The sequence below is a fragment of the Mesoplodon bidens genome (genome assembly GCF_964165515.1).
Source record: "Mesoplodon bidens genome assembly, chromosome: 5".
Classification (NCBI taxonomy): Eukaryota; Metazoa; Chordata; class Mammalia; order Artiodactyla; family Ziphiidae; genus Mesoplodon; species Mesoplodon bidens.
In genome coordinates, this window is record NC_138161.1 from 136923070 (window position 1) to 136938549 (window position 15480).

Here is a 15480-nt window from a genome sequence, read left to right on the forward strand (position 1 = left end):
ATCTTGCTGAGTCTTACAATCAGTTTTATTGAACATTGTGTCAGGTACTGTGTCTGGCAATGGAGAGGTCTTCCCAAGATATAATTTCAAAAGCAGTGGTTTTTAAATGACTTAAGTAAACCGCAAATGAAGTGTTAGATATAACTATTAAGAAGATAAGTAGTTTCTTATAAACCTCATTTATTCTACCATATTTTGCTTATGAAAGACTCTTTCATTGAAAAACACAATGAAAAATATTTTCCTCCTAGAGAATGCTAAAAACAAAGCTATTTAATTAATCAAACCATGGAAATCACTGGAAAATTGACACAGGCACATTCTAGTCTAATTATTAAAACTGCCTTCTCACCCCATTACGAAAATAACCTCATACTTTTAGGACTTTATTCTTTGAGTATTTTTAATTCCAAAAAAAATAATTTTAAAGTATTTTTAAAAATGCACATCTGAGGATAAACAAAATGTGGTATATACATGCAATGGAATATTACTCAGCCTTAAAAGGTAAGGAAATTCTGACACATGCTACACCAAGGATGAACCTTGAAGACATTAAGCTAAGTGAAATAAGCCAGTTTCAAAAGCACAAATAAGGTATGACACCACTTAGATGAGGTACCTAGGGTAATCAAATTCACAGCAAGTAGAATGGTGGTTGCCAGGGGCTGAGGGACCAAAGGAATGGGGAGTTACTGTTTAAGGGGTACAGTTTCAGTTATGGAAAATGTGAAAAGTTACGGTGATGGTTGCACAACAACATGAATGTACTTAATGCCACTGAACTGTACATATATAAATGGTAAGTTGTATGTTACATGTAAATGTTATTACCACAATAAAAAAAATGCACACCTGAACATAGGATTGTTGATCTCTCTGTTCATAATCATAGCTTCAAACATTGGCCCTTCACGTACAACAAACTCTATCATTCGATGTATCAGGGCGAGCAAATTCCTACAACAACAACACAGTTAAAGAAAATGGATTCAGACCTACCACTAAATAAAACTACACTTGACCTAAGTTACTATAATTGTGCAGAAAAAGATTATTCTGCTGACTAATACAGAATTTTATACCAAGAAAGTAACCTGGAGCATATGTTAATACCTTGTGCATTAAGAGGGAGTGGGGCAATGGGGATAAGGGAGTGGGAGGGGAGGGGATAGGAAGGGAGGGTGGGAAACCACAACACAGCTTCACAGTAATAAAGATTTCAATTTCTAAATACCACTTAATTTTACTTTCCAAATGCAAAACATTAAATTATGAATCACAACTAACTGGAAAGCTGCAAATATATAAAATCAGTAACTTAAAGCTTACGTTATCACAACCATCTAAAAACTTACACACTATCTCAGTTTTAAAACATTCCTAAACCAAGCACTTTTGTAGTGATATTGAAATGTTATAGACATGACTATAATTTATAAAGATGCACAACTATTAACAAGTTTAAGGTCTGATTTAATAATAATAATAAAAAAATCCATCCAACTCCTGTGCTTTTCTGGTACACATATAGCAGATGGAGTTTTTACTGAATCTGACCTTTAATGAGGCAACATCCCTTTGGACCATACTTCAAACTAGTTCACATAGTTCATGACATGTATAATTCTGCCTGTGTGTTCTGAATCAGTAAAGCAATTATATTGCCAAAGCCTTAAACGAATGGAGTCCTGTTTCCAAAATATTCCAAAATAAGGGACATGGTGATATGCCCTTCCCATTTTTCATAACAATTACTTCCCAATATTTAAGCCAAAAATAAACATATGTAACTTTTTAGTTGTCATTTTGTTGACTGGCCTTATACAAAGTCTTTATTTTTAAAATTTGATACCTTATTAGGCTCCAAACACAATTTTAGACATTGATTACAGTGTCAGGCAAAAATGATTCAGCTTATGATAGCTACTTCTGATTTCTCATTTCACCAGTCTCCACCATATAGAGTTGGCAAATAACAAATGGGAAAAGCAAAAGGATATTGGCTCTTGGTACAAGGCACACACTAAATTACACCTTTAGCATTCCCAGCTCAAATTAAGTTCATATAACTGCTAGAATATAAATAAATATATAGTTATAGAATAAGACCTTTTTTTTGCTCTATAAAGCCCTGCTTCAGAGTACATGAACAGTAAAATAATTTATCTCATGCTGATTATAATTATTTTCTCAGTTCTCAAACAAACCTACTTAAGTGGACACTAAAATCTCTACATAGTGAAAAAATGAATTTTTTTGACCTCCTAAAAGAGGTCAAAGAAAAATATGAAGGTTTAATAAATCTTTAACAGAGGGAAAACTATATATTAAAATTATTAATTCAACCTCAAACTGTTAAAACAAAAACCCAAAAAGCATCAATTTTAAATCTAAAAATTCTTTCACAGAAGTATTAATTGGTCTGCAAATATGCAGTTCTTGATAGCCAAATGAGAACGTATTCTCAACATCCATATGGTTAATGACATTGTTTTAAAAGAAGGGAGATATGGTATTGATTCAGTCCCAAAATTCCCACTGGTATATGTCAAATTAAAGGGAAATTTTATGTATCATAATATATAAAATCAATGACTAGGTGGACAAATACTACACATCCAGAAACTTGTATGAATTAAGTCAAAAGCAACTTGACTTGTGTATTAAAGGTAGATGAAAAATGATTTAGCAAGTTTAAAACAAAGGATTCATTGTAATGGTGAGTCAAGACTTTACAGCAAAATGTATACTCAAAATTTTGTTTAGAAATAAGCTGAGCCACATGTAAAGCTAATACTGGATATATGCTTTTTAAGTGTTGCCAATATACTACTTTCCTGTGAGTGCTTTACCAGTGGAAAAAAAAACCCACTATAGTTTTAAACAGGCTTGTAACTGATATATCTATTTTTAGAAAATTTAAAGTTTAAAAGAAGTTTTAAAATGTTTCATGATTATTTAAAATCAAAATCTGACAATTAGTTGTTGCTAACTTAAATTCAAGATTCTTAAAGAACTGTAATCACTCTTTTTTCCTTAAGGATTATGTGCTTATTTTTAAAAAGGTGACTTTTCTATCAGAATGAAACAGTGTAGTACAAAAAGATGATATAATTTAAAGTGCATTATTTTATTTTAAAATGGTAATTATCTTATTCTGGGCAACAACAACAAAAATTGTCTCTCAGTTATAATAAAACCACATTTATTGGAGTCGATCGTACCAATGTCTGGTCAAAAACTGTATACTTTCCCAATCCATCCCATGATGTTTTCCTGGTCCCCCGCTGCCGCAGACAGTTCAGCTGGTGTTGCTCACCAAGGCCAATGTCAAAGAGAATTTGGTATTCTTTTGTGTTCATTTATTATTCAACCAGTGTTGTGTTCTTGTGTTTGGGAAAAGGCTTAGCTTGACTGAGCAAGAGCATACCTACAGCATGAATTCTTCTGCTTTAACATTATGTTGAAAAAGAAAAAAAGGAAGAAAGGAAAATAAAAGAACTCCAAACACCTTTGTTATAATGAAAAAAGTTTCTAGTTATGGTCAGTGTCATGGTCAGAATAATAGAAATTCCTTCTTAAAATCATTTAGGAAAAATAAAGCTATGCTTTCAGTAAGGAAAACTCAAACTAAGCTTGCATATTAAACACAGACAATTCAGAAACCAAGAAAAAAAATAACAGATTGGGTCAAAATGTAACATTATCTAAAATTTAAGATACATTTAAAACACCTATTTTCCCATCCCAATAGTCTAATGTTATTAGACTAACAACTCCAGATTAAATCTATTAAACACATTCTAACTACTAAAGCTACAAAATACCCTACATTGGTAACAATAAAACAAAAACGATAATGACATAAAATTGCAAAGTATACTAAAGTTAGTTAAATTTCACATATCCCCCCCAAAAAGTACTGGGAAGGAACCATTGCTCAGTCAAGATACTACCTTTTCCTCAACACCATTTTTTTTTTTAATTCAGAAGGGGATATTGTCTATATTTAGATCAGTAATAATAAAGAAAAACATGTACCTTTCTGTTGGGATAACCACTTTGACTATGGCTTGCGACAGAGTCTGTATATGAAGTCACATCAGATAATAAACATAGAATATGTGAGTATTGTTAACAAGTAACAAGCAAAAATATACATATGCATTGAAAATACTACACATCTAATCACAAGTTTTGCAGGCAATCACTGCATTTGAAGTAATTATACACTAAGCAATTACATAAATGCAAATGGATGTGTTCAGTGAACAGTAAACGTTCACCAAATGCAAAGAATCAGAACATTCCTGCCAGAATGCACATCAATGCACTGAAATAGGTACTACACTGAGAATTATCAGATAAAGATTTTAATTTGTGAAATCATTAACTGTTTGCCTCTGACCACAGTTTGCTACTTTGTTCCCAAGCCTTTAAAACCAGCCCTGTCATTTTAAGTGTAATTAATTCATAATAGAACCAACAAATTCTTATAACTTGAAATTAAGTTGGTTTTATGTTTAATAAAAAGAAAATATTCACCCTTTGCTTTTACTAGAGTAGCCAACTTTTTAAAAACCATATATGCTCTCAAATATTCTAATACTTTCGATCTTGAAAACGAAGTTATTAGCTAGCTGCCATCCAAACAATTTAACTATTTAGGAGTCTCTAACTGAAAAGGCACTTAACCAAATACAAAGTATCACTTTCTCAAAACAAAGTAAATTTAGATACTACACTTAAGCAAACCTGGATACAACAGTGGACAAAGGAAAAAAAAAACTTAATAAGTGGTCAAAAAAGGAATGATAGCCACAAATAAAAATATGACCTAGTATCCCAATACAGGGTTTCCATGGGCTAAGGCAGGGAACACATCTAAGTTATTTCATTTTCTTTAAGAGTTGCCAAACAGAATTACACACACACTTTCTATAAATTGTTGAAAAGAAATACTACCACAGATTTAGTATTTACAAATTAGATGCGGCCCTATGTACATTTTTTAAATTACCTTCTCAAAATCCTCCTTGTTTTTAGGTGGTGGTAACATGGGAGCATTGGGGTTTTTTAACCGCTCTCTAGGCTGCGCATTAAAAGGCAGTCCTGACGGAGGTGGGGGAAGCGTATGTTCCATCATGGAAGGCGGAATGTATATTGGATGTGGAGGAATAGGCACAGCTTTACCCCAACCTAACTTCATTTCAAAAGACATAATCATCTTTCCTAAAAGAAAGAAAAGAAAAGTCACCCTGGTAACTCTCAAAAGAAAATAAGGGCTCTCTTGTGATTTAAATTAATTTTCATGTTTAACCTTTACCTTTCTGGTCCATTTTTCCCCTCGAGTTTTTATAAATACTTTTCAAAACCAAAGCAATATCTGAGTTCTACAGATGGGCTTCCTTACCATTTAAGTTTTTTAAAGCTCTTTCAGCATCTCTTCTATTCATAAAGGCCACAAAGCCACAATTTCTCTCTCTTGCCCTTTCTTCATCAGTTCTGGGCCACATAATTTTCACGCTGGCCAGGGGCCCAAATCTTCCAAACTCCTGGCACAACATTTCTTCATTCATCTATTAAAAGGCGTAAGATATTTTTGGTAAGCAAAGAGGAAAGAAAAAAGAACTCTGTGCAGCACAGAGCAGTTTTTGCAAAATGAGAAGAGACCTATCAATGCTACAGCTTTCCATTCAAGTACTGGGACCTCTACAAGGGTAAAATCCTGCCTTCAAGGGGCACGCACAAATCTTTTCACACCAGCAACATCCTGTTTTACATAAGTGGCCGGGTGAAGAGGCTGGGTGGCTGGAGAAATCAAAAGCACACCTTTACCTTCACTCTTCCTGCTTCTGAGATCCTGCACCTAAAATACGCTTTCTACAGCAATGGTTTGTTCAGCATTTAGCAACCTTTTTCAGGCAGCAATGATTACCACACTTAAGTCAAGGAGGAAATATTTGTTGGCAATGAAAGAAATAAAGGATCTGGTCACTTTTTCTTTTTCCAGCACCCAGCTGCCAGTGTAATCAAGAACAGAGAAAACAAAAAAGGGTAAATATGCAATGAGGTCCAAAATATATATTATTTTTTAAAAGATCTTATTATGCAGAACAACCACTACATTCCCCATAACAATTAAGAATGAAGCAGGGGAAAGAATTAAAAAATAAAAAACAAAGCAAAAATATTAGTTTGCTATTATTAAGATGAAAAAAGAAAAAAATCCATAAGGAAGTAGGCTATGCATCAGAAGGGGACAGTCTCAAAAGAATATTTTCTACCACTGGTCATATCCTGATAAATAAAATCAGCACCTAGCAAAACATTTCAAAATCAGAGGATAGTCCAGTTACAGCAAGAGGAGACAGGGACTTCCCTGGCGGTGCAGTGGTTAAGAATCTGCCTGCCAACGCAGGGAACACGGGTTTGAGCCCTGGTGTGGGAAGATCCCACATGCCGCGGAGCAACTAAGCCTGTGCGCCACAACTGCAGTGCCCAGGTGCTGCAACTACCACATGCCTAGAGCACGTGCTCCACAACAGAGAAGCCACCACAACAAGAAGCCCGCACGCCACCACGAAGAGTAGCCCCGACTCACTGCAACTAGAGAAAGCCTGCGCACAGAAAGGAAGACCCAACGCAGCCAAAAACTTTTGAAAGAAATAATAAGAAGAGCAAAGCTAAATAAATGTATTTTAAAAAAAAAGAAAAGAAAAGAAAAGAAAGAAAGAGGAGACAAGCCCTTAGGAATTATAGCAAGAAAATTCGGCCCATACCGCTAAGGCTCAATTTCACAAGATAATTTTAGAGACTTATCTAGTTCCACCAAATCTGCTTACTTCAGATTCTTGACTTCATTTTTTTTAATGACTGACAAAGCAGTTTTCCTACAAAAGTATACAGCATATGAGCCAACATTCATCTTACTTTTCTAATATTACCTGTGGATTAATGTTTCCAAGGTATAAATTAGTAGTGCTTGGATCTCCTACATCATGTGAGCCAGGTGCATAATCATCGAGAACTAGGACAAAGAAGAAAAAATTATAACCTGCAAAATACAAAGTTTGGACAATTTCTATGAATTAAAAAAAGCAAAAAACTGTATTACCACCAGATGATCTATTTCTTCTTGAAGGCGCATCCACTTTAAAAGGGGGAAAAGAAAACAATTCTTAGTTTTTGGAATAGTTCATCACAAAAACAAACATTAAAATAAATGTCACTTACTAGAACGACGCTGACCATCAGAATCTGACTGAGGCGGCTCAAATCGACTTAACCTGCCTTTTGTTTTATGTCTCTCATCGCGCTCTTCTTGAATTCTGTTGAAAAAATATATAATCACTAATAACGAGCCAAAATTTGTTTGTTCACATTTAATAACAGAACTTATCCAGATTATCATCTTGAAATAACCTGAAATATTTGTGTGTAATGCCAGTACTGACAACCAAGATTAAAGAGTCCCTCAGCTACAAGTCATGAGCAAACTTCTGATATATCATGTAAGCAGTAGAATACAAAGCCCACTTCTAAGGTGAGAAGGAAATTCAACATTAAAACCACTTAATTTGTTCTTTCTTAGCTAAAGGTTGACCACTCCTCATTTCTCAGTGACTATATTGTTTCCACTGCAAACAGGACTCTGGACATTAGTTAAATCAATTTAATTGCATCCACATAACAGAAGCAACCTAGATGCTGGACAGAAGGCTAATTTCATTTTCAAACATAACCCACAAAATAATCTAAAACAGCCTCATGGTAAGCCAGTTAGTAAAAACGAATTGGTAGACTACATTCTTCATACCTGCATCTATAAGTATCAGCTCAAAATACCTACGAGAGCTATTCTCAACACTATAAAACTTACTGTTTCAATTCTTCTTTGAAGAGTTCCAAATTGCTTTTTTTCTTTTCTTTCTCGCCTTTCTTCAGTGGCTATGAAGGATATGATAAGTTATACTTCAAAGAAAACAAGGTTAAACAAAACTAATGGTTCGATAATCAGATCACTTTAAATAAACTTTTATTTTAGTGCCAATTATGATCTAATTATTTAAATTAAAAAGAAAGAATGCTTCTGTTACCACTGAACTTTCCTTCCTATTTTCTAAAACTGAGAATTTAACACATTATTAAAACAACAAGGAGCAGTTTTAAAGGAGCCACCAACTCTATCCCCTGCCCCGCCCCTGCCCCAAAGCCTACAACACTTAGGCCGGAATACTGCTGGAAGGGTACTGGAGGGAAAATTAATAAACATAAAGTAACTGAACTGCCATGTAAATAACTGCCGTGAACAACTACCAAAAATATGCACCCTTCAAAACAATCACCTTAGAAGGAAATGAATTACTGAAACAAACAGTAACACCACTGGAATTCCTCTCTTAAAACTGCTTCCAGGGCTTCCCTGGTGGCGCAGTGGTTGAGAGTCCACCTGCCGATGAAGGGGACACGGGTTCGTGCCCCAGTCCGGGAAGACCCCACATGCCGCGGAGCGGCTGGGCCCGTGAGCCATGGCCACTGAGCCTGCGCATCCGGAGCCTGTGCTCCGCAACGGGAGAGGCCACAACAGTGAGATGCCCGCGTACCGCCAAAAAAAAAAAAAAAAAAAAACGGCTTCCAAAAATGCTTTTGGAATCCCTCTTTTGAAAGTGCCAAAGTAATTCAATGGGGGAGAATAGTCTTTTCAATAAATGGAAGTACGGAAATTGAATATCCACCCATAAAAAAGAATGAAGTTGGACCTCTACCTCATACCATATACAAAAATTAACTCAAATGGTTCACAGACCTAAATATAAGACCTAAAAACATAGGAGTGAACCATCATGAGCCTGAATTCGGCAACAGTTTCTTAGATATGACACCATGAGAAACAAAAGAAAAAGCAACAACAACAAAAAATTGATAAACTAAACTTCACTAAAATTAAAAGCTTTTGTTATTCAAAGGATACTAACAAAAAAGGGCAAAGCTAACCCACAAACTGGGAGAAAACAACATAGTTGATAAGAGACTTGACTCTAGAAGCTGTAAAATACTCTTACAACTCAACAATAAAAAGACAAATAACTCAATTAAAAAATGCGCCAAGGATCTGAAAAGACATTTCTCTACAGAAGACTCCAAGTGGATGATAAATAAAATGATGCTCAACATCACTAGGCAAGTGCAAATCAAAACCACAATTAGATACAACTTCACACCCACTCAGTTGACTGAAATAATTTTAGCAAGTGGTGATGAAGATGTAGAAAAACTGGAACACTCATATACACCGCTGATGGGACTGTAAAGTGGTACAGCTACTTTGGAAAACAGTATGGCAGTTTCTCAAAAGGTTAAACAATTAGTGACCATATGACCAGCAATTCCACTCCTAGGAATATAAAAGAATTAAATATATATGTCCACACAGAAGCCTATACATGAATGTTTTCAGAAGCATTGCTCGTAATAGCCAAAAAGTAGAAACAACCCAAATATCCATCAAGTAATAAACGGATCAGCAATATGAGCTATATCTGCAAAATGGTATGTTATTCAACCATAAAAAGGAATAAAGTACTGATATATATACCAAAATGTAGATGAACTTTGAAACATTATGCTAAAAAGCCAGACACAAAAGGCCATATGCTGTATGATTCCATCTGCATGAAATGTCCAGAACAGGCAAATCCAAAGAGATAGAAAGTAGATTAGTGGTTGCCAGAGGTTAGGGATGACTGAAATTAAGTATAAGGTTTCCTTCTGGGATGATAAAAATGCTTCAAAATTAGAGATTAGTGACTGTTGCACAACTGTCAACATACGTTAAAAAAACACTTAATAAAGCTGTTTTTTAAATTGCTTTCAGAGCTATTTTAAAAGTCACACAAGAAAAATCAGTCTCACTATTCAGCATAATCACATTTCCTCAAATCTGGCTCCAAATGACAAGACCCACATCTACCTACCATCCCCCATGAAAAAATCCCACTCTCAAAACATAAAGACTTTCTAACACTGAGAATATTTAAAGGAAAGTGTCACTAGTTCTGATAGTAAATCCAAATAAATTCCAAAAATGTTCCAGGCAACAGACACATTGTTGGAGTACACCGTCTTCCAAAGTAATTGATACTACACATGCTGATATTTAAATACCCAAGTTCAGCATTGCTTAAAAAGACAATCCCATTATTTTACATTTATGCCTATACTATAGTTAACTTTCAACTTGCAGTATGCTATGAGTAACAGCAAATGTTCACTGCTCAACAAACATAAAAAGAGTATCATCTATGTGTCCTAATTTATTATCTCTCATCTAGGAAGGTTAAGCATCAAAACTCAACATCTACTACCAAAATAATTAGAAACGAGAAACCAAAGTCCTGCTTACAGTGGAACTGCAGAAAATATTATTGGCAATGTCATCTCTGAACATAAATGGTCAATTATTTAAGTATGACTTACAGGTTTTTTGGTTTCTATCACAAGAAGAGATGGTGGTCTTTCATTGGATGACTGATTTGGAGGATTTTTTTGATCTGCAAATCTTGAAGATGGCTTATAGATTTTACCTCTTTTTTCATCTGTTTCATGTTCTTCTGAAATTTAAAATACTAAGTTTCAAAACTAATTTCACTTTATGTGGATTTTGTTTACTTACTATTTTTATTAAAAATAAACACAACTTAGTAAAATGTTTTTAGTATTAAGATATATCACTAGTGACAAAATATGAAATTCAATTCAAATATTATTCAAATATTAATGCCTTACTCTCAAAAATACTAATTTAATCATTTTATAGTAAAACTATAAAACCTGTAAAATGGTACAGCTACTTTGGAAAACAGTACAGCAGTTTCTCAAAAGGTTAAACAAACAGTTACCATATGAGTAGCAACTCCACTCCTAGGAATATACAGTAAAACTATAAAATACTTGAAAATGTTTGCAAAGTTCTCTGCTATCTTGAAACCTGAAAGGTACTAAAAACATTTTTTAAACTTATCTGGCTCCAATCTGTCATTAATCCACATTTGGCCATTAATTTTACTAATCATTATCACCACTAGAGGGTGCTGATAGAAAGGAAACATGAAACTCAAAAGCAATTCAACCAAGACTTTTTGGGTTTGCTCAAGGACTGTAATATTCACACTAACCTTTAGCTGCATTAACAACACCTCCGCGCACAAACGTTTTCACTTTATTACCATCACCTCCTTCAAAGGCAGCAAGAAATTCCTCATAAATTTCAGCAGCTGCCTTTTCATCCTCCTAAATACACACGAAAATATTAACATCACTTGATACAAAAATTACTGTATATACGGTGAAACTCATCCAAGAATAATGTAAACAAAACCTCTCCCTCCAATGGGGAAAGCAGGTTATTTAAGCAACCTTAACAGGCGGTAGTATCTAATGCTTAGTAGATATTTAAGATACTAATTAACACTGGAATTAAGAGGGGCTTTGCTCCTCTACAGGTGATTTGTGGAACAAGAAAAGGACCCACTAAGTAAATCTGTTTAGAGACAATGCAAGGGTCCAACTGTATGACAACTGACTACACAAAACATATTATTCAATTAATGTTTATGACATTTCTAAGGCACAACAATTTAACTCTGAATATAAACATTTCTTTCACAAACCACTGAAGACATGAGTATTAGAAGTCTGAAGAACCAATATCTCCAGACAGTTGGCATTAAAGAAAAAAACCTCAAAAGAACCTTGACAATTGTAACTATTCTAAATGTCCCCAAAACATGTATGAATAGGAAGGCCAACAGAACAGAATAGAAAATACAGAAATAAATCCAATAGCATGTGGAAATTTAGTATTCAATAAAAGGGGCCTCTCAAATCAGTGGAGAATAGACGGACTTTTCAATGAATGATGGTGGGATAATTTGATAGTTATTTGAAAAAAAAGATAAAAATGAACCAATTCTTCACACCACATACCAGAAGAAATTGCAAATGAATCAGATTTATTTTTTTTAAAATGTAAGTATTGGGAAAAACAAGAGGAAATTCCTTTAAAAGCTTGGAGTAAAAAAATGTAAACTGAAAAACCAGAAATCATAAGACTGATAATAAATCTGACCATACGACAAAAAATAGTTTCTGCATGGAAAAAAAACACCAGAAGCAAAATAAAAAGGCAATCAACAAACTGAGTAAGAACACTGTACCTTATGTCATAGACAAGTGTTACAATATACTTAATACAGGAGTTTCTAAAAACAGAGATATCCTACTAACTTAGAGGAATACTGGTTTAGATATGAGCAGACAGTCCACAAAATCAAACACAAGAAAAGTTGTTCAACCTTACTTATAAAAGAAATGCACATTTAAAACTACACTGAGATACCATTTTTTCACTTAGCAGATTGGCAGAAGTCCTTCAAAAATACTGGCAAGGCTACGGGGAACCAACCTCTCAAACACTGCTTACAGGGATGCAAAATGGACCTGCCCATATATATGAGAGACCAATTTAACACTATCTAGCAGAATTACAGCTATGCATTTACCATTCAACCCAGTAATCTCACTTATAGGAATATACCCTGAAGATACACTAGGAATAAACCCATATGCCTAGCACTATCCCTAAGTGCACTACTGGAAACGGCAAAAGACCAAAACACAAATGCCCTCAATAGGCATTGTAGTGAATGTAAGATTTTAGTGAATAAACTATGGGATATCTATAGAGCTATAAAAAAAGAACAAGCAATATTTCAATATACTTCCAGTAATCTCTGAGATATAATGTTAAGTGAAAAAAGCAAGGTGGAGAAAAGTGTACTGAATATAGCAAGCTATTGTTCATCTAAGAAAGAGCAGGCACAACATACATTTATACAAACTTGCTTATACAAAAAGAATAGACCAGAAAACAATCAAAACTCTTATACAGAAGAGACGAAATGTTGGAGGGGACAGGGATAAAGCTGGACTTCTCCGAATATATCTTGTGTTATAATAAGACTTAACTTGGGGTGGGAGCTGAGAAGACACTGTCCATACACTTAACGCCTCCTTAGACACACTTATAAAGATGACTAAAAATACATTTTAAGCATTACCTTCTTCTTTAATTCTTCTTGCTCCTTCTTACTTAAAGTTCGCTTAGCTGTACTCATTTTTCCAATACTGAATGCTTTAAGTTTGTTTTCTAGAAGAGGCTGTGAAAAGAAATAAAAAGCACACCTTTACATACACATTATCAATTTAACTTGTTATTAACCTCAAGGTTAATAACTTATAAAAGCCATTTTTAAATACATAAAGTAAAAATAAAACACAAAGAGAGACATAAAGGCTTAGAACTCATTCAACCTACTTGGCGACAAGAATAAAAGCACTTGAGGAAGGAAAGTATAGATGTTTCTGGGCAAAAGAAGCAGTGATAGAAAACAGACATTCAAATAGGGAGAAAGAGGCATCTATTTCCATGGTTCAGTAGCAGGAATCATTACCATCTAGAGCCCCCAATTCAGGTACAAAAATCGCATCACTTCCTTTTGTAATTCAGTAAATTACCCAATTCTTCATCAACAAAACTCATGTTATGAACAAAATAATTTCATTTTCATTGCTGGGAAAATATCACATACTGTGTTCTAGGTTTCACACAAGTAAACAGTCATCAATTAATTGTGAATATGAGAAAATAGTATTTTAATGAATTCTTCATTTATATAACTTAGAAGCAATTTCCTTGTAAATATGGTTTGAATAAATTGTAGACTTTTAATTGTTCAGTTATTTATTTGAATGGTAATTTTGAGTCATAAACTTTTAAAAGAGAGGAAATGTTTATTAAATACAGACTAGAATGGTTCAAGATGGCGGAGTAGAAGGACGTGCTCTCACTCCCTCTTGCGAGAGCACAGGAATCACAACTAACTGCTGAGCAGTCATCAACAGGAAGACACTGGAACTCATCATAAAACATATCCCACATCCAAAGACAAAGGAGAAGCCACAATGAGAGGGTAGGAGGGGCGCAATCACAGTAAAATCAAATCCCATAACTGCTGGGTGGGTGACTCACAAACTGAAGAACACTTATACCACAGAAGTCCACCCACTGGCGTGAAAGTTCTGAGCCCCACGTCAGGCTTCCCAACCTGGGGGTCTGGCAACGGAGGGAGGAATTCCTAGAGAATCAGACTTTGAAGGCTAGCAGGATTTGATTGCAGGACTTCGACAGGACTGGGGGAAAGAGAGACTCCACCCTTAGAGGGCACAAAGTAGTGTGTGCATCGGGGCCAAGGGGAAAGAGCAGTGACCCCAAGGGAGACTGAACCAGACCTACCTGCTGGTGTTGGAGGGTCTCCTGCAGAAGCGGGGGGCGGCTGTGGCTCATGTGAGGACAAGGACACTGGCAGCAGAAGTTCTGGGAAGAACTCTTTGGTGTGAGCCTTCCCAGGGTCCGACACTGGCCCCACCAAAGAGCCCAGGTAGGCTCCAGTGTTGGGTCGCCTCAGGCCAAAAAGCCAACAGGGAGGGAATTCAGCCCCACCCATCAACACACAAGGGGATTAAAGTTTTACTGAGCTCTACCCACCATCAGTCCCTCCCATCAGGAAACTTACACAAGCCTCTTAGATAGCCTCATCCACCAGAGGGCAGAGAGCAGAAGCAAGAACAACTACAATCCTGCAGCCTGTAGAACAAAAACCACATTCACAGAAAGATAGACAAGATGAAAGGCAGAGAGCTATGTACTAGATGAGGGAACAAGATAAAACCCCAGAAAAACAACTAAATGAAGTGGAGATAGGCAACCTTCCAGGAAAAGAATTCAGAAGAATGATAGTGAAGATGACCCAGAACCTCAGAAAAACAATGGAGGCAAAGATCGAGAAGATGCAAGAAATGTTTAACAAAGACCTAGAAGAATTAAAGGACAAACACCTAGAAGAATTAAAGAACAAACAAACAGAGATGAACAATACAATAACTGAAATGAAAAATACAGTAGAAGGAATCAATAGCAGAATAACTGAGGCAGAAGAACGGATAAGTGACCTGGAAGACAGAATGGTGGAATTCACTGCCATGGAACAGAATAAAGAAAAAAGAATGAACAGAAATGAAGACAGCCTAAGAGAGCTCTGGGACAACATTAAATGCAACAACATTCTATTATAGAGGTCCCAGAAGGAGAAGAGAGAAAGGACCCCAGAAAATATCTGAAGAGATTATAGGTGAAAACTTTCCTAACATGGGAAAGGAAACAGCCACATAAGTCCAAGAAGATCAGAGAGTCCCAGGAAGGATAAACCCAAGGAGAAACAAGCCGAGGCACATAGTAATCAAACTGGCAAAAATTAAAGACAAAGAAAGATTATAGAAAGCAACAAGGGAAAAATGACAACATACAAGGGAACTCCCATAAGGTTAACAGCTGATTCCTCAGCAGAAACTCTACAA

The 15480-nt window shown here is 35.4% G+C and overlaps 1 protein-coding gene across 4 annotated transcripts in view; it reads right to left on the minus strand.

Annotated features, from left to right (window-relative positions):
* U2SURP (U2 snRNP associated SURP domain containing) overlaps positions 1-15480 on the minus strand; it is a 51718-nt gene that overhangs the window by 20511 nt on the left and 15727 nt on the right. For 3 of the 4 annotated variants that reach the window (XM_081235449.1, XM_081235448.1, XM_081235446.1), the window contains exons 4-14: positions 13125-13223; positions 11181-11295; positions 10483-10616; positions 7886-7953; positions 7240-7334; positions 7121-7156; positions 6951-7033; positions 5417-5582; positions 5024-5235; positions 4045-4088; positions 856-960 (exon numbers count right to left, since the gene is read on the minus strand). In XM_081235449.1, the coding sequence (XP_081091575.1) occupies positions 856-960; positions 4045-4088; positions 5024-5235; positions 5417-5582; positions 6951-7033; positions 7121-7156; positions 7240-7334; positions 7886-7953; positions 10483-10616; positions 11181-11295; positions 13125-13223 (1157 nt within the window). The remainder of the gene's footprint in view (positions 1-855; positions 961-4044; positions 4089-5023; positions 5236-5416; positions 5583-6950; positions 7034-7120; positions 7157-7239; positions 7335-7885; positions 7954-10482; positions 10617-11180; positions 11296-13124; positions 13224-15480) is intronic. The other variant, XM_081235447.1, reaches the window with a different exon arrangement.